This window comes from Pseudopodoces humilis, chromosome 3, assembly GCF_049639895.1.
Source record: "Pseudopodoces humilis isolate 2021_Gansu_Grassland_sample_001 chromosome 3, ASM4963989v1, whole genome shotgun sequence".
NCBI lineage: Eukaryota > Metazoa > Chordata > Aves > Passeriformes > Paridae > Pseudopodoces > Pseudopodoces humilis.
This window is the reverse complement of record NC_142202.1, coordinates 11,797,649-11,823,090: the sequence shown is the minus strand read 5'-3', so window position 1 is coordinate 11,823,090 and position 25,442 is coordinate 11,797,649. Positions and strand designations below refer to the sequence as shown.

Sequence of the window (25,442 nt, the reverse complement as noted above, 5' to 3'; positions counted from 1 at the left end):
TCCTCACTAATGCAGGCCTTTCCTGCTGTCATAACACCTTTTATAAATGTAGGGTGTGATGTTCTCCTCTACCACCAAACCCAAAATGTGTTCCCTACCACTTCTGTTCCACACAGGCCCCTCAGGTAAGTACCCCTAAAACTTCCCCATCCTCACCCAAACCCCACATCTCCACCACAGGGGAAGCAAGACACTGGACCCATCATCTCTGTCAGGTGTCCACACCACATATGCAAGCCAAGAGCCACATCCCCAGGGCTCATTGCCAGTTTGTTAGGTATGAATTTTCCCCATGATCCTTAAAGCACATGACTGTAACTCTCCTCACCCCCACACTCCTTTCCAGTGTTGTATCACATGCATCTGTCCATGCTCCTGCCCAATACTTGAGGATCACAAAGCAAAAGTCCCTGCCTCATGCAAGACTGGTGCTACTATCATGAAGCCACAGCTTTGTGGCTGGGCTTCAAGGTATGTGGTCATCAGCAGGAGACAAAGTCTGCATCAGAGCTGTGATGATTCAGGGGGTTTTAGGGTGGTTTTTTTCTTCCCCACCAGCCAATAAGAGCATTCACAGAGGCACTTCTTCTCTGGCAGGAAGCAGGGCAGTTATTCTTCTGGCTGTCAGGCTCCTCTTCTGACGTGGTGGAGATGGCAGTGAACTTCGCCTGTGGCTTCACTGCACTTTGCTGTTTGGCACTCTGGAGCTTCACTGGCACTTCAGGTGGTAAGAATGGAAAGTAATCTCTGTTTTCCTTGTGTTTTAGGTTCAGTGGGTGCTGCTATGTAATGCTCTGGTAAATAACAGCCTTTCCCCGACTGCTGCCCATACCGGCTTAGCACTGCAGGGTTCAGGCTGCAGCTGAAAACTCAACTGCTCGAAAGACTTTCTCCTTGTGTAGCGATCCATGCTATCCAGGGATATAATTTAGGGGTTTTAAAGTCAATTTATGGTTTTAACTCATTTGTCAGTGTTTAAACTCTGCATGACCTTGATTATTAAATCTAAAGACTGTGGGTAACAATCTGACTGCTAAGTACAGATGGACACTTGAGTGCCGATTAGCTGACTTTTAATGAAGCATTAACCTGTTTCATTTCTTTCTTTGCTGAGCAAGGGAACTCTCTTGATTGCAGCTGGCCTTAAATCTTTAGAATGGGAGCTGCAGACATGAGTGTTTTTCTCTGAAGGTTTTGGTTCAGTATTACTGAATATATTTCAGTATTACTTTGGTTCTCATACACAGAAAGAACTCAGGGATGGTGTTTGGTTAGCCAGTAGCTTTTTGTTTCTGCTGTGGTTTCCTTTGGGGGCTGCACAGGCATGCAGGAACTCTGCCATATCTTAAATGTAAAGATAAAGCTCTAGCCTTGCTAGAGGAAGGAAGTTTTTAAAGGAGGGAGTAATGGGGAAGAGGTTTTTCAAAGCATCTGGTGGAAAAAAAAATAAAAATCAACCTGTTGCAATCTGCTTATTTGTTTCACTGCAGTCCAGGAGGGAGCATCCACAGGATTGTTCTCTCATACTGCAGGAACACGGTCCCCAAAGCAATCCTCAAGGAGGAAAGCACAAGAGAGAGCCTCTTAATACAGGATTCAACTCATATCTGCAAGAACAGCCCTTGTTTGCTTAATAACAGTTGGTTGCCTGTTAATTTTGAGCAAGAAAAAGGTCTAACCCTACTATTGCCCAGTAGAAGGAGCAGGAAAAGGGCTGGCTTTTCCATCTCTCTTCAAATTTCTAAATCCAGGAGCAAGGATGGGCTCTGAATATGAATGCTCTGGTCCTAAGCATCTCTCACTAGAGCAGCAAGAGTTGTCTGCTCAGATTATGATATCACACATTTGTGGCCTCCGAGTATTGTAGGTGCCTGGCCAAGTTATGCTGTGCCTGTGCTTCTGTGCAGGCCTGGATGTTTCAGGAATGCTGGTATGCCTACAGCCCTGCACTGCTCTTTGACCCTCTGAGCCAAGTCTGCCTTGTGTCTAGAATGGGGCATCACCTTACACAAATTCAAATTTCTAGGTAATGGCACTCAAGCCAAACCAGGGATGAAACAGTCAAAGGCTGCAGAGAGAAAATCAGAATTACAGGTACCTCATATCAGAGAGTCTCTGGGGTTTGGAAATATAGTACTGCAAACTATTCCAAACAGTAAAAGTGATTTCAGACTAGCGTGGGTGCCATGCAGTGACCACCCTGAATGGGAATGAAAGTATACAAAGAAAACCAAATCCTAGGCTTAAGGAATCAGAGTCCCCAGAGGAAAATGGTGGGATGAAGATCTCCCATAAGGGCTCAGTAGATTTTATACCCACTTTGCTGTGGTATGAGTAATTTTCAACACCAGGTTGCAACAGGTGAAAGACATAAAATGCCCAGTACCCCTTGGTGAAAGCTGGGGAAAAAAATATAACCTATAACCTATCCCCTGCTTACAACACATGGTGTATTGAGTCTACCTGTCTATAACACCTGTCCAGCTTGCTCACCTCTCCAGGTGATGCATTTCAGAGGCCTGGCCATGTGTGACACTGCTGGATCTCCCAGGCACCAGAGTTGGGAACAAGGGCTCTTGGACTCTGACTCTTGGTTTGAATAATACACAGAATAGTTTTCTTCCCATCTGCATAGTGTGATTTCAGCCAGTCTCATTCACCCCATGCCTATAAAAGATGTCACCATGACTCAAGAGGTGTTGAGGGTTCTCAAAAGGCACAAAAGGACATTGTGTTAAGATTGAAAGAGGCTGTGGTTATCACCCCCTTCTACAAAGAACAGTTTCTGATGTCAACACCCTCACCACTACCACACCTGACTTTCCAAAAGGTGTGAGAGCAGATATTCAAGCAAGGTGCTGGGGAGCAGCAAGAGCCCAAGGCAGCAACGTCCTCTCAGCCTGGATGAGAGTCTGGAATGTCCAGTCCTGAATGTCCCAGCTGTGAGGTGAGCTCAGGAAGAAGCTGGTCCCTATAGCTGTTGGGTTGGTATTGATGGCATGGCATTTCTGAGGGAGATAAAGCATAAAGCATGGCATTTCTGAGGGAGAGGACAGCTGGCCTTGTGGGCAAACAAGACTCTGGCTCGAGCTTAATTTCTGCCTGTAGACAGGTCCTGCATGGCCCTCCTGAATCACCTGTGGATGCCAGTGCCTCAAACCCCTGTGAAAAGTTTCACCCATGAGCTGAGCACTGGGTAAGATGTGCTTGCCTTCGGTCCAGGACCTTCAGGAGGCTGAATGGTCACAAGCTTCTGTGACTCTTGAATCCCACCCTTGCTGCAGTGGGAAAACACCATCCCACAGAGAACAGTCTTGGAGCCTACAAGCAGATTCTGGACTGTTGGGTGAAAAAACACCACAACATTTGCCCAGTGCTGGCTGCACACCCAGTGCCAACATAGATCAGAGGCATGACATAGGAAAGCTCATCACCTCCACACCAGACACAAAGCCACCTGCAGAATATCTGCTTCTCTCCAACACATGGCCTGGGTCTCTCAGCTCCCCCTGCAAGAAAATATGGGGTCATTAAGGTCGTTGGGGTATCAGCCAGGAAGAGAGATGGATTTGTACATCCTTGGGTTGAGGAGGGACGTGGAATTGAGTCTCTCCACTGCAGTTCAAGGCATCAGTCCCTGAGCACTGTTACAAATGGGTGCAGCAATTAACACCTGTGAGAAGGATGTGACATGTGTTAAGTAGGATGTGCATAAGCAACATGTGAGATAAATTCTTGTCACCTTCCATGCTGATGATGGCATGTAATTCTGGTTTGGTTTCTTTTTTTTTTTCTTTTAATAGACTCTGGATCATCAAGCTGTCTTCAGTTTCTCAGTGCAAACTGGCTTCAGTACACAGCCTATGCTCTGTGCAGCTGGCTGTGGGTGAGAGATCTATCTGTGAAAAAAGCTAGAGGTGATAAAAAGCTTGACTTTCACAGCAGATTTAGTACAACCCCTGTGTGTACTTTTGTGTGCACAAGCACACGCAGGCTCACTGCCTGCATGCACACAGGGCCACCTGCACTGGCAGGCCTTGGCATTAGCAGTGGCTGGATGGCACCTTCTGCAGGATTGGAGATTTTTTCCTCTTCTTTGATTTTAGAAGTGGGAAAATGGAGAGGAAGGGAAATGCAAAAAGAGGTGAAATAATGACATCAACTGTAAGCTTCAAGCTTCTTTTAAATGATTGAAAAATAAGCAGTGCATGGGGAAAGAGCTAGCCAAGCAAGTAAAAACATACATTAAATGGTTCTGTGAAATGCTCTAATGTGAAATGCCATGGGTTAACCACCCCCAATTCTGCAGTTTCCATTTCCTACACACCTTGCTTCTCCACTCCATGGCCTTGGTAATCATAGAATTCTTTGGGTTGGAAGGGGCCTTTAAGACCATCTGCCTCCAAACCCCCTGCCACAGACAGGGACATCTTGCACTAGAGCAGGTTTCTCCAAGCCCCATCTAGCCCAGACTTGAAAACTTCCAGGGCTTAAACAATTACCAGTGTCTTATCACCCTTCCAGTGAAGAGTTTCTTCCTAACATCTGAATCCTTCTAACATAAAAACCTCAAGATGCTATCAAAGGTTTAAGGGTGGGGTATGGGGTAAAAACTTATGTCTGTAAGATAAGATATGCAAATTAAGAGCAGCAGGACTCTCAAGCCAGTGTTTGATATTTTATCAAAACTGTACTGTACTCTGAGCAACATGACCTATCTTTATAAGCAGATTAAAAGTTAGTCCTTCTATAAATGGGGAGTTATACCAGAGACATTTAAATAATATTTGTGATACTCTGTCTTCTTCCAAGTTGTTTTGAGCTCTGTTTTCACTTCTGGCAGCATCCCTTTATGTCACTTCATTTCCTAGCAGTGTTTCACCATTTCAAACACATAAACAAAAATTACTTTGTAACAGATGTGAGCAGAGGCCTTCTGAAGAACAAATGCATTGGGCAAGTAAAAGGGTTTAGAATTGGTTCAGAGGGCTGAAGCTCCCACCCTTTCATGTCCCTGGTGTGTTTTACCCTGATATTTTGTGCTGTTTCAGTTACAAATGTACCATCACCCCACTCAACCGTAAGACCTGGCTCCCCTGTCCCAGTGAACACCAACAACCCTGGGGTCCGCAAGGCCGCTCGCTTTGGGGTCTACAGATACAACAACAGCTCCAATGACCTCTTTCTGTTTAAGGAATCACAGATAAATAAAGCCATGGTACAGGTAAGAGCAGCAGACACCTGATGGTCCTCCAAACCATCTTCTAATTGACTCTCCTATGGCACATCCAAGACACAACACCCCTGATCTTCCTGAGGACTGCTAAAGCTGTCCCCTATAGCACTGCTGCACAGGAGGGCTCTGTGTAGGTGGACACACAGTTCTCTGGTGTAGCACTTGATTCCTAGACAAAGTTTGGGCATCTCTTTCCCCTGCCCTCACTTTACAGGAGGGAACTGTTTTCTCTAGATTGTCAGAGGGCTGAAGTACATGCTTCACGTGGAAATCAAACGCACCGTGTGTGAGAAGAGGGGTCACTCCAGCCTGGACAGCTGTCACTTTCAGAGGGAAAAAAACCTGCAACGGGTATGTGTTCAATTCTCTTGGGGCTCCCAGGAACTGCAGGGGATTAGCTGTACAATCACTTTTAGACCAGCTCTGCCATGTGTTCATATGTGTACAAGCCTCTCCTCTGCAGAGCCAGCTGGGGTGAGGCCAGGTTATCACCTTTTATGCATCCAGGGCCAGCTCCTGTCTGCAAGGAGTTGAACCAGACACATCCACCTGGCCCGTATTCCTGGGTGACTGAGGAGAGTGTGCAGAAATAGAGTAGATGCTAAATACATTTCCTGGGTGGGAGACACTTTACACAGGCTTTCCCACTAGTCAGGATGACTTAGCAAACAGTATTTTTCCTTGGATAAACCAGGCAGACAAAAGGATGCTGTTTTCTCCTGCCTCATCATGGCTGCAGTGCTGAGATCAATCAGCAGACTCCAGAACTTTCTCACCTATTCCCCTTTTATTCACAGATGCTGAGATGCTATTTTGAGGTCTGGATAACACCTTGGACACACAAAGTACATATCCCTGTTGCCCACTGTCACCAAGACCTTAGAGCCTGACTTACACGGGATCTCCCACCATGAGTTTTTCCTTGCCTGGACTGCTGAGGACAATACTGAAGTGGGAAACAGCTGTACAGAACTGCCAAAGAGCTTTTCTTTCATAGCACATAGTTGTTTTTTCCTTGAGAAAGACACTCCAAAGACAAGGCCTGCCTTGACTGAGTGTCTTTCTATCCAGTTGTGTATCTGTTTTTCCAAAACTAAACTGCACATGAACAAGTGTTGTCATTCTATTGACATCCATCCTCTGGCTGAATTTCCAAGCACTCCCAGGAAGCTCTGTTACACTTGTTTTGTGATCAACCTTTACAAAGCCATGATGGAAACAAGCCTAAACCACAGCACATGTGAATACAACACCGAGGAAAGCTTTACAACCGCGGGATGGTTTGCCTGGGTATACACACACACACAAGTTTTAAGATTTTCCAGTGCCAGGGAAATGGTCAGACACATCTTTCAGGAAGGCAAGAGGGAGAGCTGTTCTTTTTTTAAAGACAGAGCTGTGGATAAGGATGTCTTGAAACACAAACAGCCCAGAAATGACACAGTCCAACTAGTGCTTCCACTTTAATCAAAAGCTAAGCTACACTGTGAAAGGGCATCTCTGCAAATGCCAAGGCAAATAAATCTAATAATATTCCCAAAGAATAATTCTGAGGTTAAATGACATAGCTCCATTCAGGTTAATATACAACATTTAATCTCTGGCAGACCACTGTTCATATTTAGGTTCAGTACAATGATGGTCTTCTCTAGGTGGGCATCCACCATTCTTTCAAGTCTTCACTCTTCATCCATGGGCTTGTTATTGCTTACAGTAGACTAAGGCTCCTATTAGTAAGAATTTGTGTAGCTGCTTCCTTAAAACAGCCATAAGGTCTGAGCCCATGATCAGTCATACACAGACCAGCACTTTTAAATGGGCAGGGCCCTGATCTAAGCCACAAGGAACACTTTTTTCCCCACAAATACTCCTTTTTTTCTGAGAGTTGTTGCCTTTCTGCAGCAATATTTTAACTCCTATTAGTAATACCCCCACTTTCAGCCCTTGTAACAACCATTCTGTCAAGAAAGGCCAGTGAAAGGCTCTAAGCCAAGGTCTGGAGATCTTAAGACAGACAGTATTAATAGTACAGCTGAGTATCTGCTCCAAGTAATCCCAAAGCTGGGCAGGTTTCAAGTTCTCCTTCAGAAACACCACTTGTGATGAACAGCAGCAGCTCAAATTCAGCATCCAGTACTGGAGAGGGAGCCATGCTGCATCTTATCTTCAGGAACAGCAGTGTCTTGTGTGGAAAAAAAACCCCTAAAACAGTGCTCAAAAGAAAGTTCCAGAAGGGCCACAAGAGGATGTAATGTGATGCTACATTCAGCCATCACACAAAGCCACCACCACCAGCCTGGTGCCAAAGACAAGGAGAAAGAAAGTCAGCTATGGTGGCTTGGGCTGTCCACACAGCAGGAAAGCCAAGCCACAGCTAAGTTTGTAGGAGAGCAACAAAAGCCAGGAAGAGCTGCTCCTGGCATTTCAGAGGGGTTAGGAATGGTCCCAATTCCTCTTCTTCTTCAGCTGTATGCTTCACACAATGCCAAGGGCTTCCAACCAGGCTGTCAGCTCTGGACAGTCTGGGCCAGAACAGGATGGACAGATCCATGTTCCTTCCTTCAGCCAGCAGGACAGACTGGTGTTCAGGAACAGATGTCATTTGCCTCTCACATGCCACCACAGGGGTGAGCAGGCAGCACGCTGTCACTTCAGGTCTGTGCAGAGATGCATGCAGGCAGTGAGCTTGTCACACAACAGTGTCCCCTGTGCAACTCTCCAAGCCCCTGACACACAGCACTTCATCTCAGTCACCAAGCCAATTCTCCATTTGTCAGAGCAACAAAAGTTAAAGCCAGGTGAACTTGGCATCATGCAGGCTGACAAATCCAACAGGCCTTTGCTGTTCTCCCAAGGAAAATGCAGCACGACTGCTCAGACCTCTCTATCCAAACAGACAAGCACCTGCTGACAAAGAGAGATCAGCCGTATGTTCAAAGCTGCATCCAAGTGTTCACTGTGACATATAATTCCAGTGTGCTTTACAATAAGAAAGGCACACTGGAATTGTAGTATCCATCATCCCCTCAGCTATGGTAATAGAGCTTTCATCAGCACCAAAGAAAGGAGCAGAGCTAAACTGAGCTCTTTGTATCACTCCACAGCACTTCACTCAGGAAGGATTTGGGTAATTAAAGAGGAGGACACTGCTAGCACTGACCTAAAGAACTGCAGCTAAATACCACTTAATCACAATGACATGCAGCCGTCAAAAAGCCAATGCCTCTGTCCTCTGCATCTTGGCTACAATTTACACCAAGGTTAACAGTTCACCAATTCACTCCAAGGAGTTCATACCCTTGCAGACCTTGCTGGGTCTCTGGCATCTATTTCAGGTTACAATGGCAATTCAAAAATATTTTTAGTAAAGATTTAGGGCATGAGGTGAGAAGGAAAATTTGCTTCTACCAGCCCTGTATGTTGAAGAAAAAAGGAACAATCCCAGCAGTGACATTAAGAGCTTGTGGGATAACCACAACGTGAGTTTTACCAGAGCTTCAAAATGGCCAGTGATCTTCAAATGAAGATCTGAATTTGCTCAAAAGCTCTGCTCTGCAAATATTTTCTTTCATACTCCCATTTTTTAAATTGCATAGGAAACAAACTGCCTGCCACCAAAATATGAAGCATTGCTGACTGACAGACTTCCCACTTTGCATTCTGTTGACAGCAGCAGCTCTATATGAAGGACCTGGAAGTTCTGCCTTTACCAGATGCACCCAGTTTCACAACCTGACTGACTTTCAGAGCCCACTGACAGCTGGGGGAGTCACAGCTACATGGAACCAACACAAGGTTTAGCTGGCAGCAGACAGATAAGGAGACACGACAGCTGCTGACTGAGAGAAAAAAGCCTTGCACACATGGCTAACTACACCAACTTACTGCTAAATTCTTCAGTCCTTACCTCAAATTAGTAAAAATCAGCTGCCCCCTGTGCTCATTCTTTTGCAGCACTGTTTTTAAGCAAGCTAGATGAGAAGGCCCAAGTGTCAGCATCATCAGATCCCTGTTGTGATCACTGAGCAGACAGACCCAGAAGCTTAAGAGGTCATTATCTCACCTGCAAAGTTTTTACTGGCACAAAGCAGACACAAATTTAAAGTAATCAGATTTATACCAAGGCTTTGCAATCACTTTCATCAGCTGTTCACACTGAGAAAATAACCTTTACATAAAAGTGTCGGGCACACAAGTTATGTTCCAACAGCTCCAGTACAGAAGTAGCTCCAGACAAGAAACAAGGCAGTTAACTGTGGAGTAACATTTTAAATACTTTCAGCAAAATCTTCTCGATACTTGTGCCCTGCAGAAACATTTATTCCACCAACAAGGCAAAACAAAACACAATTTTGAAATGCAGAGCTGTGGTGTACTCCAGCTCAGTTCCTTTCCTTGGATAGTTTTACTGCAAGGCTTTACATAAAATAGAAAACTTCTCCAAGCCTTTCAGAAGACAGGGCAACATTGTCTCATATGCCATAGTCTGTCCCAAAAGAAACTTGGTAACACACAGGAAGTAGCCTCAGGCTTCTCTGGGAGTTATGCAGCTCTGAGGACTTCCTCCCTCCTTAGGGAACGACAGCCCTCTTCTTCTGCCACCAAAAGCCAAACATGCTCTGACAAGACCTTTGGATACCTCTGTAAATGCTCTTGCATCCAGTAAGACTTCTCACACTAGAGAAAAGCCAGTCTCAGAGCTGCAGAGGTGTCATATTCCTGCACTCCTATCATCAAAAGAGAAGGCTGGCTGTTTTTTTCCAAGCCTGACTTATTCCAGGTTTCTCCTTGCTCAAGGCAGGTGTGTCACCATCCATCTGAAATCCACACAGCATTGACTCAGCCTCTGTGGAAGTGGAATGAGCCTGAAAAACCAGTCCTCACAGGAGCATCAAGAGTACTTTATGCTAGTTTGTTTATTCCACAGGCATTTTAGTGCTGCTGCTTTACTTTTGCATTTGAGAGAAAATCAAAGATTAGAGGGTTTTTTTTAAGAAAAAAATAGTTTCTAGAAAAATACTGTTCTTAAGCACCCCTTATGGTGAATAATGAGACCTGTGTGTCAGTCAATCTGTTTCATCTGGGTTTTATTACAGATCCCCCCACTTCTGCATACCATGGATGGATTATCAGGATCCAGCACAACACTGGGAATGGGACCTGGCTAAGATGGAAGTGTTAAGGTTCTTATGAGAAATGGAACACCAGTGGCCTGGTTAAGCAGCCTGTCACCATGCAAGGTTTGTTTCTCAGCACTGTACCACCCACCACAGCTGGGACTTTACAGACTTCAGAGATATTTAATCTCTCAGACTGAATAAAGCCTGTCTGACCAGCCTGTACAAATAGAGGAAGCTTACGGGGTACAAGTCCAGTCAGTCTGCAGTACCCTTAAAAAATAAAAATTAACTGAGAACTGCGCTCTATCCAAAGGTTACTTGATTAAATACTTTGGCAAATAAATCACTAGTGATAACTGTGTACTAAGAGGCAAAGCTGTGCTTGCCCCAAGGGTGCAAAAGCATCAGCATAAAAGAATCACCACAGTAGATTTGCTTTTTCAACCCCAACTTGAGATCACATTAACTTTCATATCTCACCAGAAGAGGACAAATATTTGCAAGGGCAGGCAGAGCAGTGTGAACCAGCTGGTGCTTAAGCAGCCTGCCCTGGACTGGGTTTTCCCAAAAAGAGCAGCCCCTGGCCTGTACAGAAACAAATAAACCTGATCCAGGAGCCATCAGCTATGCCACAAGACTGCTGCAGCCTGGCAATTACACAGAACAAGGTGACAGAAGCACTGACAGGGAAGAGCAATTTTCATTTGCATAGCCCTCCATTAAGAGAAGAGCAGAAAGCCAGAGAAATCAGGTGACATTTTTAGCATCACCTTCCCCTTTTCTGGTGCTTTTTGTTATATATTTAAAGCAAATCTCTCTCCTTTGCAAAGGTGAAGAAATGCAGCAATAGTGTAAGTTTAGGTTGTATTGTCACCCAGTGGCTGAAAAGGAGAGAGCAGCAAAAGCTTCGATTCCTAAGTATCAATGCACTAAATTACACAGCTGCTGAAGCAACCCCTTTAGTTCTTCAAGATGCAAAACCTCTTATTTAAAATCACAGTATGCTTTGGGTTGGAAGGGACCCCAAAGATCATCAGGGACACTTCCCATGAGACTGGGTTGCTCAGACCCAGTCCAGCCTGGCCTTGAACACTCCCAAGGGTGGGGCATCCACAACTTCCCTGAGCAGCATGTTTTAGTCTCTCTGCTCCGTGATCCTGCCAGGCACAGAGGTGAGACTGACAGGCTGTAGTTCCCCAGGTCTTCCTTTCTTCCCTTTTTTTTAAAAAAAATGAGGGTTATTTTCCCCTTTTCTAGTTGGTTGGAGTATAACTGGACTACCACAGCTCCTCAAATACAATGGATAGTGACTCAGCCCCTTCATCCATCAGTTCTCTCAGGACCCGTAGATGCATTTTAACAAGTCCTGTGCACCTTCAGATGATCTAAATGTGATCTCCTACAGCAGCTGATTCTTCACTCTCCCAGTGCCTGCCTTTCCCTTCTGCAGCTCGGGCAGTGTGGCTGGAGCACTTCTGGTGGAGACAGGGACAGAACAGTCACTGAGCACCTCAGCCTTTGCCATGTCTCCAGTAGTCAGGTCCCCCCTTTCCTTCCAGAGAGGGTTCTCATTTTTCCCAGTGTTTCTTTTACCACCCACATACCTGCAGAAGCTTTTCTTGTTGTCCTTGATGTCCCTGGCCATGTTTAATTCTCTTAGGGCTTTATCTCCTCTAACCTGATCCCTGGCTGCTTGGGAACCTCTCTGTATTCCTGCCAGGCTACAGCTCCTGCTTCCACCCTCCAGAGGCTTCCTTTTAGTGTCTGAGCTAGTCCAGGAGCTCATTGTTCACAAGGCCTCCTGGCATTTTTTCCCAACTTCCTCTCTACTGGGATGCATCACTCCTGAGCCTGCAGGAGGTAATCCTTGAACATCAACCATCTTTCCTGGGCCCTTCTTCCCTCCAGGGCTTTATCCCATGGTACTCTACCAAGCAAATCCCTGAAGGTGCCAAATTCTGCCTTTCTGAAATCCATGGCAGCAAGCTTGTTCTACACCCTCCTCCCTACTCTAAGAAACTAAAACTCCATCACCTCATGATGCCTGCCAAGGCTGCCCTTGAGCTGCACATTCCGCCTCCTTGTTGGTGAGCACAAGGTCCACCATAGCCCCTCTCCTCCCTGGCTCCTCTGTGAAACTGAGTTATTGTCTGGAATTCCTTTGTGCTGCCAGCCATTGCAGCCACAAAACCTAACAGCACAGGCTTTCCTTTGCCACAGCTGGCAGCAAAGCATTCTCTGGATTTACCAAGCAGAGTATCTGTTAACAGAGTTATCTCTGTTAGCAGAGATGCATCCATGAGCTACTACTGCATTCCAAAAACTTCCACCAAAGCCTTCCTCATCCACCAACAATAGATTTTACAGAGGCCATTTGAGTCCACATCCATCATCAGACACCAATCTTCCCCAAAACCTTTACCACTTCTTCATAAAAAGCATGTTGAAGACGATTCCTGCAGCTAGCCCTTTTCTGCCTGGAATGGTCACATAGATAACGAACAGGAGACATCCAGGACCTGGTAAAACATGGAGGAAATTCTACAAACAACCCTTTTCAGACCCATTGGAACTAATCCTTAATAACATAGAAAATGCAACTTCATTCATCATCTGACCTCAATGTTATAAAGAAACACAGGAGCCCACAGGTAAGGATCCAATTTGATTCTGCATGTTAATTAACAGTTAATTGCAATGTCTGCTGTTATTTACACAGGCTGGGACTGAAGAACCCCAATGGCATAACTAGATTCCTCGGCATGTCCTGGATGTTGCTGCCTCTACCACAGCACCACGGTATAACATTAGAACATGCACTGTATTCACTCTGGGACAGGAGGCACTAAAACAGAAATAAACACATGCAAGCCACCCTCTTCCACCCAAATCACACACTGTTAAATTCCATCCATCACAAATCCTTCCAGTGTAAGAGAACATAAAGTGGCATTAAAGGCGACATGATGGTGTCTGTTCAAGATGATTCCAAACAAGGCTGGGCACAGGAAAATCAATGGATTTCCTTGGAGGAACAAAGAACTGAATGAAGATGCCTCACCATAATCCTCAGATATGAACAATAATACAGGCCAACTTCAGAACATGAGCAGTCAGCCAAGACAGAGGAGAGGTACAGCAAGCTGTATCTCTTCCTATGGCCACAGTGCTCCTGCACCTTAAGAGACTCTCACTTTTTGTCCTTGGTCACACACTGTCTAAAGCACATGGTTCCTTTGCACTTCTGGAGTAGTACAGGACAGTGGGACTTCATCATGGGTGGGCAGTTAAACATGCTGGAGATCAAGTCTGCCAATGTAGGGAGAGCGGAAGGATCCCAGGTAAAGGTGTCCATTGTGCTCATGTGCCTCGCTGACATAAGCTACTGTCACTCCATTGGGATCATGGAAGCTTCTTTTGTAGGATCCTGTCTCACTGAGTTCAACAACAAGGCTATATTTGGGTACAAACTTTGTCACAGTTTCCTGACTCAGCAACTGAAAGAAAAGAAAGAAAGAAAAGAAAATTAACGAAAAGTTTTGTTCTCCACAATCTGATCTCAGACATTTATACAGGCAAAGACCACTCCACGCTCCTCAGAAGCAGCAGCTAAGAACACAAGGACACATTTTGAGTAAACACTCTTACACAGGGTTAACACATTAGTATCTGAAAAGCCAGCTTGAGAAGAAACAAAAGGATCAGCAGAAGCTCACTCTACTCCAGAGGCAGGCTGAAAGGCTGCCCATGTAAGAGGTAGCAGCTTGCTCTGGTGCAGCTGATGCCAAGCTCCCTGCAGCATCACTCAGAGCTCCTGCACTGCACCAGGAGAGACAGGGACAGCATAGAGCTTGTTCAGCTGGAATGGAATCCTAAGCACTGCGTGCTGGATTTTATTTTTTCGAGGACAGAAGTATTTTCAAGTCTTTGCATTGTTTAAAAAGCACCATGCTGTTTCTTTAGCCCTTAAAAAAACACATTATCCTTCCTCATCCTAAAGCGGGGTGACACAAAAACAGGCAGAGTGAACCAGAACAAAATGTCACCTAACACCATCCACAACGTACACACTGTCTCCTAGGGTGCCTAGGGCAGTCATGGGAACAGCTCACACTTCCCAGATGCTCTTCAGACACCTGGCAATAAGCAGTTTAGGCACTTCAGGTGAAGTCTTCACATATCCAAATGCTGATCCTGTCTTGCTGCATGGTTAGAGAGAGTCCCTTTTTCTTTCCTAAGATCAAGATGGAAGGCAACTTAAGAGATGTGTACCTGCTACTCAGAGAAGCAAACGTTAAATTTTACTACCTATTAATAAATAAGGGCTGTTTCTACCAGGGGAAAGCAACAACAGTTTTAACCACAGCATCTAATGTTTTTTAAAATCTTCCTGTGAAGAGGAAGAAACAGGACAAACAAATATTTCTCACTTCCATTCCTCCAACTAAAGGTGATTATTTTTTGAAAAAAGTTCTTTTTATTTTATTTTAATTTTTTTACCTTAAATATCATCCTTTTAATCCATGGTTTTTCAGATAAAAAGTCCAACAAAGAAAATCCAGGATTGGGTCGCACAGCTGCCATAGCTACCCAATATCCTCCAGAGCTGCTTAACCTGATATTGTCTGGAAGACCAGGCATATTCTCAACAAACATATCTGCTCCACCTTTCATCAGCCCAGACACATAATACCTGAAAGTTATAGATAATACATTAGAACATTTTAACTCAATCAGTTTACATAACAAATGAGAGTCCCAAGATTTAAAAAAAACAGTCCTTCTCCTGTTATTTTCATACAGGGAAATACAGCACTGCCACACACTTCTCCTCAGGAAAAAAGTCAGCTTACTCCACTATGCTTAAGGAGGCCCATGATGGAAAGATTACACAACCCAGATGTTTACAGTGAAATAAAAAAATTCAGTATTGAGGAAGGTCACCTTGTCGTTTTTAACCAGGCATAACTAAAGTGTAGGGTTTCTTTTGTCATTCCATTTCTTTATTTAAACAATCCCTAAACAGATTAGTAATAATTCCAAAGTCATACTCACCTTCTGATTCTAGCCATGGTTGTCTCCTGCACCAGGACAAAGTCTTCTGCAGGAGAGAGCTGCACACCATTGGGGAACCTCAGCCCCACCATTAAGACTTTCACTTCTTTTGTCACTGTGTCATATTCAAGGAGGCTGAAAATAAACCATTTTTGAGTTAAGATGAATATTTATACATCTGTGTTTCATTCTTCAGGCATTCCATCTTTTCTCACATGCACCACGTTTAAGTTAAGAAGGCAGAATAGGCAGGAAGCATTTGTTTATGAACACAAGAGAAATAACAAGGCACTTGAGACTGGCAGTATTCATGAAGGATTTGGGCTGAATGTAATGCTAACACCTTCACTTTTAAAACAAATGTTCCATGCCACTCTTCTTGAAGGAAAAAGGGGAATATCATTTATTTTGCTGCAGGTGTCATTAGCAACACCCATGCAATTCCCTCACCCTCCCCTGCACAGTGCAGTGTTTGCAAAGGTGGGTTTACAAAGAGAAAAAATGTGAAGATCAAGGAAGTGGTGAAGCCCACTCCTACAACTGAGCTTACAGCAAGTTAAATCCTTTGGGAAGGAGATACTTGCCGCCCATCATCCGTGCCTTCCATAACCAGGAACAAGTAGTCTCGTCTTTGCCATTTACTGCTGGAGTCGGTGAAGTAGATCTTCCTCCCGTCCCTGGTCACTGTAAGATCGTTTACAAATGACAACTTCTGGCCTTCTATCAGGGTTTTGCTTGACACCAGTGTCTTGGTTTCACCTGGTTACAAAAAAGAAGAAAAGACACAATGTAGGCACACCAAAATGTATCTCTCTTCACTTTGTGCAGATTTGGGTTACAGAAAAGTGAAGAACTTGGCACTACCACAGTGAGATCCGAAGGCAGAAACAGAAGTACAGCAAACATGACAACAGGTTTTATATACCAATCTTTTTCCTTTCCTTTTATGAAAACCAAAACAGCCACAACAGAGCTCTATAGATGGATCTTGGGATCCCAATTTTAACAACAAAAACCATGTAACACCAGAAGATAAGTCACTAGTAGCTCTGATCCAGACAGCCAGATACAGGGAGGAAGTGATTGCTACAGGAAAATAAATATCAAATTCTTGCATGACTCATTTTATCCAGACAGCTTCAAGTCACTTTACAAAAAAGACAGGCATTGTTTTGCCTGCAGCATCTGCAAAACTGCAAACGAAGCCCGGATTTGTCAGTGGAAGAAAACTTTGGAGCAGAAAAGTCATACCCGTAGCAGGATCAACTTCGTAGAGTCCGTAATAAGCATCTGCCACAAACAGGGTGTTATTTGGCCCCACTCGCATGCCAAGCGGTCTTCCACACGTCGGCTCATCTTCACGGCCTCCTTAGGAAACAATTTCAAAATGTTTTTCCAAACAGAAATAAACACAAGGCATTCAGTGTACCTACACAGGTGTGCTGGGTCTGGCTGAGATGAAGAGCCCTCCCAGCGCTGTGTTTGCACAAAAGGTGTTTTGGCTACTGCTGAGCAGGGCTGGCACAGCATCAATGCTCTCTCCAACATTCCCCCCTCCAGCTGGCTGGGGGTGAGCAAGATCCTGGGAGGGGACATAGCCAGGACAGCTGCCCCAAACTGACCAAAGGGATATTTAATGCCATATGGTGTCAGCTGAGATATGAAAGCTAAGAAAAAGGAGGAGGAAGGGGAAGCAATTATTATTTACATTTGCCTTCCAAAACAAACTCTACACGTGCTGCAGCCCTGCTTCCTGAGAAGCAGTCAGACATCACCGGCTGATGGAAAATAGAGAATAAAATGTTTGAGGGGTTTTTTTTGTTTTTTTTCCTTTGCTTGCACATGTGACCTTTGATTCAAACTGTGGCTTATAAAATCTCTATGGCATACATATGGCACATACATTCATTAAAGAAATAATTCCTACTTTACATGCCATGTTTTCACCAGTCTAGAGATAATCACAGAATCTGTCAGGCTAGTAACTAACACCTTCCCAAGTTGGGGTAAAATTAGAAAATTTGATTTAACAAAATGCTTCTTCTCAGAAAGAATCAGTTTTACTACAGGTTTTGGGGGCAGGGAGGATGGGATGATTTGTTTTTTTTAATGAAATAATTTTTAATTTAAAAACCCCTTTCTTTTTCTGGAAAGGTCCAACATTGTCCTGAAACAGCTAGTTTCTCAAGACAAAGACACTGAAGACTTCTGTAGGAGGAGAAAGAGGAATTCTGCAAACCTGAAGAATTTAGATAAATTCAAGGAGATATATGAGTCCTGAAGAGCTAAGAACTTCAGAATATGAGCAGTCTGAAAAATCAGCAAGATAAATTTTTGGAGAAGTCAGCTACAGCCTTCCCACTCCCAATTCAAGGAGCAGAAAAGTCCAGGCTCCCCATTACCACTTTGGCCCCAAAGAAACAGGGCAGCAGAACCTTCCCACCTCTCCCAAGCTGTTCAAGTCCAATGGAAATGAGCAGGAAAAAGGGAATTCTTCACCGTCCCCCCCCCCCCCCCATTCATGCCTAAATCCAGCTTCCCATCAGCTGTCCTACCAAGGCTGTTCTGCCTATCAGGCAGCCAAGAGAGTGTTGCCAAATCAGTCCAGAGTCTAATCATGTGAGCATCCACATAAAATTACATAGAATAAATGATGAACATGTCAATGAGAGCTAATAGGGACAGCAACAGTTCCTGACCTTAATTTCTAACTAGCAATCACACAGGGCTGTGGAACCTCAGGTGAGCTTCTGTATCATTACCACAAACAAAACTCCCATCAGTCCCAACAAACACCAGCCAGGCTTCTAAGACTGCCCAGGAACTGCTGAGATGGACATTAAGCTCCCCATAGAGATAGTTCTGTAATAAATAAGCTGTTACCAGTTTTCCTCACTCACTTCCAGAAATCCCATTAAATGAAGCAAATAATTCGTTCAGAAAGAGGTGTAGAATTCCATGAGAAATAACTGTAATTTAGCAGTGAGAAAACAAAAATACTGTGACCAGTGCAGGATGTCTGCTAAAACAAGTGCAGCCACAACTCCTACTGTGCTTACAGACAGAGTAAGGGAAATAGGTACAACAAAATGCAAGGCAAAATTCTGTAGATGGAGATGGTGATACTTATTTTCAAAAATCTCTAAGTAAGTTGCTATCCTTCTGTCCTGGGTAACCCAAAAAATGTGTATTGTATTACATATCTTCCCTACACCAACCTGCCCAAGATGACCACTGCCCCTTTAGAACCCAGGAGCTGGAAGAAGAAGCCTGTTTTACCCCAGGCTCATGAAGGCAGGTGATGTGGGGTCCCTTTAAAAGAGAGGGAGCAGGCACACAGAGCTCCTCTGTTCTCCCTAGGGTTTTGGAGCAGAGGCTGCAGCTTTTTTTGGCCAGGCTCCTGAGAAAGTTTTCTGGCACAGGTTCTCTGAGTCAAGGTAGTACAAGGCAGCCTGGCAGGTTTGTTTATCTCCAGGCTTTGAAGAATTCCGTAACATTCTGTAACATATTTTTGACTGCTGTTGCCAGGGTCAGCCCAGTTTCTGGGCCAGGGAGGACGGTTCCTTCAGACCTTTTTTGGCTGCTGCCACCCAGGACATCTCCACCAGCACCATCTCCTCTCTCCAGGAGTCCCAGCCACTGACCCAGTTCCAGCTGCCACTGTCAGGAGAGCTCCTGCCAGGTGGTGTGGAGCAGATGGATCGGCAGCATTCGACTGGTTTTGGAACAGTTCTCCAGGATTCTTCTGTTCTGTCCTTGCTCCCTGGTGGCTGTTGTTTGGAGGATAAGAGGTTTCTGTGATCATGGAGGCTTGGTTGCTTGTGTTGATTTTTATTAGTCAACAGGATTCAGCACTTTTATATCTAGTGGTTATTACTGTTATCTTGGTTGTTGCTGTTTTATTTTTTAGTAAACTGCTATTTTTTCACTTACATCTTCTCACATTCATCTCTCCTTACTGGTGAAAAAGGAAGGGTTAAAAATACAAGGAGAGATAACTCATTTTGGAGTGTCCTGTCCATATAATTGTTTTAAACCAAAATGCCTTTCCACTCACAAATTAGTTCAAGTTCATTCACTCACACTTGTTTAAAAGTCCTCAGTTTTATGAGGTGGCCCTTCAGCTCAGAATCTTGGTGACTTCACCTTCCACAAATATTAGACCAGGTTGCTGCCCTGCCCTTATTATTTCTTAAGATAAGATGCTTTTTCTGGATGGACTAATGGGAAAAGGAATGTTATTTGTGATGCACTTCACTCTTGTCTTCCTTCTGATGTTAAGATGCAGGATTTTCCACCAGCACATCATCCATGGTGAAGGCCTGGTAGTCACAAAACCTCCTTGCATTCTTAAATTTTACTGCTGGAAACTGTGTGCTTTGCTATCAAGACCACCCATTTCCATTCTTTTGGCTCTCTGTTCTGCTCTTCCTTCCCATGTACATATTTTCACTCATACTTCACTGATACAAATACATCAATATTTCTGCTACAAATTTCTGCAGAGAAAGATAAACACCTCCAATCCAGACTGAACAGTTTAATCAACACATGCCCTTGACCCAGACATTTTCAGGCACACTGTGCTCAGGAGCTGTCACTCACCACAAGGACCATGGCCAATTCTGGCTATTGTTTGTATTTCCCCATCTTCGATTTTGATAATCTTCCCATCAGCTGTCCCAGTAAACAGAACATCTGCAAAAACAACTTGTGTGATTAGGCTGATCACAAAACATCCTTCTACTAGCATGAAGTGGGGAATAAGGAGACTTCACCATTTATTCACAGAAAATTTATTCAGCTGTCCCTTGCAGGAAGGTTTCCATAAAGAGTTTCCAATGAGACTGATGAAACTAGGCAACATGAAAAATCATCAGCTTCAGGTAATCCCTTTAGCACATTGTTAACAGATTCAGGTAAAAAAGTGTAATCTGAGGAAGGAATTTACAGTAACTTCTTTCTGAGTAATGTAATTTATTACAAATATTTTACTAATAAATTAGAAGATAAAGCAGAAGGAAAAAAAAATTATATGGCACCTACTGAGTACCTCTTGTACTGAAGGATCTTTCAGTAAGGGTTAAGAGTAGTTCCTAGCCTTACCCCTCCTTCAAGAGGCACAAGAAACAACCCCTGCACAATGCTGGGCTCCCACTATGGGCATGTCATGGCATTAGTAGGACAGGTAACTCATTAAGAAATTGCTCAGAGGTGGCATGGGTTTTTAACTTGGGAAGAACCCACCTGCCACAAGAGAAAAGTACAGGATGGCACCCGTGTTGGTTAGATTTCTTGCAAGAAGAATCTAAGCCTTAAGAGTTATTAATACGGAAAATGAGGGAGTTATGAATATGGGATATGATACTGTGCAACAGAATTAAAATATGAATATACTATTTGTCAATTTGAGATTTGTTTTCTGTCATAAAAGCAATGCACCACTAAAATCAGCTCCCTCAGCAGCAATGACTTTTAAAAGAACAGGTAGTAGCTTCTAAATATTAATTCCCATTTAAGACCTAGCCAAATGAAAAATGGGACCACCTCCTCCAAACATAGGTACCCCCTGACTACATTACTGATGCTCTCAGAGATTTTTAATCTGACAACAAGATTTATTTTGAACTCATGAAAGAGAAGAAAACCAATACAGAGAACCTAGGTTTTCCTGCATAACACAATTACTTTTAGAAAATCTGCACGTTGGAAATACCTCTGTTATCTAAGAGGTCTACTGCTGAAGAAACTCCTACCAATGGAAGAACATTTAAAAAACTCTCTATAAAAGCTGATTTTGTCAGTGCTTACCCCCAATATTGACAATGGACTCTGGTCCAACCAGCTGGTTTTCCCACAGCCGTTCAGCTTTTCGTAACTTGGTGTTGGGCTCCAAAACACCCGTCAGGAGGGGAGGCTCCTTCAAACTACAAAACAGGAGGACCACGTGATCCTTTGCACAAAATGCAAACATTCTTGAGCAACACATATGATCATTTTTTCCCCTAGTTTGCCAACTCCTGCACACCTGACTTATGCTTTACATAAAGCATACTTCAGAAAGTGTTGCAGTAGCTTGAGCAGTTTGCCTTTAGAAAAAAAGCAGTTCTTGTTTCACAGAAGGAAAGAGTGCACGTGTGTAATTACAAGCTGCACTGACAGCTTAGGTAGCAGAAAATAATTTTCTAGATTAATAATTAAAGAAAGTAATTGAGCTCCTTCAGTGATCAGCAGGAACACAAAACTGCACAAGATGGCACAGAAACAGCCATGGATATCCATGGCTGTGGATAATATTGCAATCACTCCCCAGTTTCTCAATCCAGATAGAACCACTTTGCGCTGTTAACTCTTGTTTGCTGAAGCAAAACAACAGTACAGATGGAAGAAGTTATGCTTCCACAACATTTGCTTCAAAACAAAACAACCATTTACCTTATGGGCTGAGGGTCTATAGGACAATCCAGGAGAACAGTCACTCCAAGCAGAGGCACAGCCACAGACACAGCCAAAGTCAGGAAGGTAACACGGAACACCTTGCTGCTGTAAGTACTGCCAAAACCAATCAAGAAATAGGATTAACATTGTTTTCACATACAATAGTCCTTAAAAAATCTGTAGCAGCCTCTTTTCTTCAGAAAAGGAAATAGTAACACTTTTGCACAACCATCATACTCACCTTCAAGGTCCATTTTGAACATATTAGGATAAGAGAAAGGTCTCAGGATACTAGCATAAATGGCTGAACATTTTTATGTGAAGATTTCATTCATGCTACAAGTTACAGCTGACTAAAATAAAAACAAACAAACAAAAATATAAGCCAAACCAAAATAAACCAAATCACCTGAGAAACAGGGGTTTTGTCTGGCTGGGGTTTAGTTGGGGCTTTTTTAACTTCATCTTTAGTTTTGGCAATGGATTTTATCCAGCACAAGTTTTGAATAAAAATTTTCCACTAAAACAAACACAGAGGAAGCTAAATGAATGGCTGCTTAACTTAGTGATCATTGGTTTGAAACTCGAGTCCCAGAACACAAAATTAATGCAGTATTTTCTCTTTATCCATTAAAAACACGATAAACTAAGTAAAATTTTCTTCCACAGGAGAAAACTGCACTTTGCTCTCTACAAGTTTTAGAGAAATGAATCAGGCATTTACAGAGAAAAGCAGAGAGCCAAGATGAACAAATCCTAGCCTTGAACTGGAAAAGCAGCATGTATAATTTTAGCTGTTCTGAACCATTCACTGTCCCAGCCAGCCAATTTCCTTGCAGGATCAGTTAAAAAAAGACAAACAGTGCCTGGTGGTTCTGCACTAATCCTTGGACCACTTCCATTGTTTTATCCTTCATTAGTCAATCATCCAGACAGTAGGAAATATGAACAACTGCCCAGAGCATAAATATCCCAGCTGGGGAGCTAAATACATGTATTTGTGATACTGATATCAGCATCAAGGTAACCTTCGGGATTATCAGCGAGAACAGCAAGGACAGAACTAGGCACTAGGATTTAGGTAGGATTTAAGCACTTCCTGCTCTAACAGTAAAAGTGTTGAGGAAGCAAAAACTTCCCAGCCTGTGCCCCCTTGGATCTGGAATAGAGATCAGGGTGTAAAGATAAAAGGCAATCCCCAAGTTTACAAAAAGACTTCAGTCTTTGCCCTGGTCTGTCCATTGTCCTTCAAGAGATGAAAGCTCAACAATGTAAGATTAAAAGTACTGTCAGCAGACATCTGAGCACCTCTGTGACAGCTGAAAACAGCCCACACAAAAGGAGCTGGGAATGAGCAGGAACAGAATGGGAACTCATCTGCCAAAGCCAACCTAATTAAAGCTCCTAAAAACATGATTTAAGTAAGGGCCTTATTTCTGATCCTCAAGCAAACTTGCAAGGAGCTGACAATAAAGAAAAAAGGCATGAAGAATAAGGTGACAAGCAAACTCACACTTCAAGCCTGCAAATTCCAAGACCTAGTTTAGACACTGCTGAAACCACAAGTGTTTAAATAAACCCCAAAAGCTTTACAAAAAAATAAACTAAAACGTCATCCACTCAGAATCTTTCTCAAACTACACAACATTGGACTGTGACAACTGTCAGTCATTGGAGAGAATCACTGAGGTAAAGGTTCACCAACTGTGAAACAGAAAACCTTAGTCAAATGTGGCTCTGATAATTAACCCTACAAGGCCCACAGCCACAAATCTCAACAAAGCAACTTACCAGGACTCCAGCTATAATTACAGAAATTCAGTTGTTAATATGAACTAAAAAGCGAAGCCATTAAACCAGCCTTTGAAGACAACAGCAGGCTGGTGAGATGATACTTATGGGTCACCATATCCAGGAAGACAGGCTGCTTATCCCCTTGGCAGAAGAGCTGCTGGGCTCGAGAGAAAAGCATCTCTTCTCAAGAGTTTCTGCCATGGCTACCAGCCAGAAAAAGGCCAGGCCCAGGAATTTCATCCACTGTTTTCATACAGAACAGCCCCTGTGAATACTCCCAGTCAGTGACAGAGCCCTAGAAATTCAACTGATTTGAACACCAAGAGAGGCAGAAAGCAGGAGGAGTAGTCTCTCAAGCTCAGAGATGCTGATGCTCTCCTCCAAAAACAGAGACTGAGTGCAAACCATCAGTCTTTCATTTTGATGACCCCAAAGGGCAGAAATAAGAATCTGCAAAGTACTCAAATCAGAAGAGATATAATAGATGGTGAGCAAAAGTATTACAAGTTAGCTGATAACTTATACAATGAAAGGCAAAGCAAACACTACCACTTCCTTATTACAGCTATTGCCTTTAGTCACAATGAAGTGATTTTTTAAAAATAAAATACTTAAACACAGAATTGTAAATATATATATATATATATATTTAACTTAGCCATTAACAGACTGTTTATGAGGTCAGATACATGTAGATCAGTCGAAAAACTGCAGATTACTCTTTAAACTATTATCAAGACATAAACAGACTAACCACAATTACACAGGACTTAATCACACCCACAAGAAACCTGTACAAGCCACAATGGGATAACTGCTATTTCTTGCCTGGCAAAAGATGAAGGGAAGGGGAAGGGGAAGGGGCTGTCCCAACCCCTCCTCACAGTCAGCCTCCTCCAGCAGCAGGAGCAGGAGCACTGGGGCTGACACCCGCGGGTGCCCAGCACCAGCCAAGCCGGGAAACCGCGGCCTCGCTCCGCACGCCCGCAGCGGCCTCTGCTCAGCCTCGGGGCAGTCCCCCAGCCCTTCCAGCCCCTCCTCGGGCACTCCGAGCCCAACCCGCCTCTCCGCCGGCCGGGCCGCGCCACGCGGGCGGTGCCGGTGCCTCCCAGGGCCCTCCCGGGCAGCGGTCCCCGGCGCCGGGCCCAGCCCCGGCCCTGCAGCCGCGGGGTCACGGCGGCCGCCCCGCCCGGGCACCCACCTGCCCTCCTTGCCCCCCTGCGCCGGGCTGTCCTCGGTGATGACCTGCGGGCGAAGCGGCCGCCGCTGCCGCAGCCCCTCCGCCTCATTCATCCCGATCCCGATCCCGATCCCGATCCCGATCCCGATCCCGATCCCGATCCCGATCCCGATCCCGATCCCGCCGCCGCCGCCGCCACCGCCGCGCACCAGAACCGCGGCCCCGCCCCTCGAGCCCGACCCAGCCCCCTACCCCAGGCCGCGCCCGCCACCCGGGCCCCGCCCATCACCACAAGGCCACGCCCACAACCAGGCCCCGCCCATCACCACAAGGCCACGCCCACCACACGAGACCACGCCCATCACCCCAGGAGCGCGCTCTTCTTCCCGGTGATGCCCGGTTCAGGACCCCGCGGTCATTCCCACGGCGACCTGCAGCCCCTGGGATCGCAGAAAACCTTTGCAGAAACCCCTTGACTGTGATGCATGTCCTGCATATGCCAGAAATTTTTTCCTTGCACAAGAAAGTTTTGGGATTTTTGTCGTTTGGGTACACTGCCATACACAGTGATGCTCTCGCTCATTCACTGGACCTCAGTTACAGACATTTTTTGGGATTT

The 25,442-nt window shown here is 44.4% G+C and overlaps 2 protein-coding genes across 8 annotated transcripts; one reads left to right on the top strand and one right to left on the bottom strand.

Moving 5' to 3' along the window:
* Window positions 1–391: 391 nt before the first annotated feature.
* Window positions 392–12,840, top strand: CST7 (cystatin F). 4 transcript variants are annotated; one of them, XM_088052393.1, is made up of 5 exons: window positions 392–724; window positions 5,052–5,224; window positions 5,471–5,587; window positions 6,034–6,081; window positions 10,333–12,840. In XM_088052393.1, exons 1-5 carry the CDS (start codon window positions 652–654, stop codon window positions 10,402–10,404), a joined length of 483 nt encoding a protein of 160 aa, XP_087908519.1. In that variant the 5' UTR covers window positions 392–651; the 3' UTR covers window positions 10,405–12,840. The 4 variants fall into 4 exon arrangements, with proteins under 4 accessions (XP_087908519.1, XP_014108393.1, XP_087908520.1 ...); XM_014252918.2 differs by having other exon boundaries at window positions 392–727; XM_088052394.1 differs by having other exon boundaries at window positions 6,034–12,840.
* Window positions 12,841–13,008: 168 nt separating this feature from the next.
* Window positions 13,009–24,960, bottom strand: APMAP (adipocyte plasma membrane associated protein). Of its 4 annotated transcripts, none has more exons than XR_015772106.1 (10): window positions 24,845–24,960; window positions 21,847–21,963; window positions 21,223–21,338; window positions 20,017–20,109; window positions 16,663–16,779; window positions 15,996–16,170; window positions 15,412–15,546; window positions 14,857–15,049; window positions 14,424–14,590; window positions 13,721–13,853 (listed from the first exon to the last, which is right to left on the bottom strand). XR_015772106.1 is itself a non-coding variant. In XM_005523400.3 (9 exons), the coding sequence occupies exons 1-9, from the start codon at window positions 24,934–24,936 to the stop codon at window positions 13,644–13,646; spliced, it is 1,248 nt and encodes a 415-aa protein (XP_005523457.2). In that variant the 5' UTR covers window positions 24,937–24,960; the 3' UTR covers window positions 13,009–13,643. The 4 variants fall into 4 exon arrangements, 2 of the variants coding, with proteins under 2 accessions (XP_005523457.2, XP_087908515.1); XR_015772107.1 differs by having other exon boundaries at window positions 13,723–13,853; window positions 14,403–14,590; XM_005523400.3 differs by lacking the exon at window positions 14,424–14,590 and having other exon boundaries at window positions 13,009–13,853.
* Between the last annotated feature and the right edge of the window lie 482 nt (window positions 24,961–25,442).

Excerpts from the sequence above, each read along its gene's own strand:
- CST7 (XM_014252918.2), top strand. The coding sequence starts at position 652 with ATGGCAGTGAACTTCGCCTGTGGCTTCACTGCACTTTGCTGTTTGGCA. Across the intron at positions 728-5,051 it reads CTTCACTGGCACTTCAGGTG|TTACAAATGTACCATCACCC; the intron begins GTAAGAATGGAA and ends GTGCTGTTTCAG. Across the intron at positions 5,588-6,033 it reads GGGAAAAAAACCTGCAACGG|ATGCTGAGATGCTATTTTGA; the intron begins GTATGTGTTCAA and ends TTTTATTCACAG.
- APMAP (XM_005523400.3), bottom strand. The coding sequence starts at position 24,936 with ATGAATGAGGCGGAGGGGCTGCGGCAGCGGCGGCCGCTTCGCCCGCAG. Across the intron at positions 16,780-20,016 it reads AATTGGCCATGGTCCTTGTG|GAGGCCGTGAAGATGAGCCG; the intron begins GTGAGTGACAGC and ends TTGTTTCCTAAG. Across the intron at positions 15,050-15,411 it reads ACCATGGCTAGAATCAGAAG|GTATTATGTGTCTGGGCTGA; the intron begins GTGAGTATGACT and ends TATAACTTTCAG.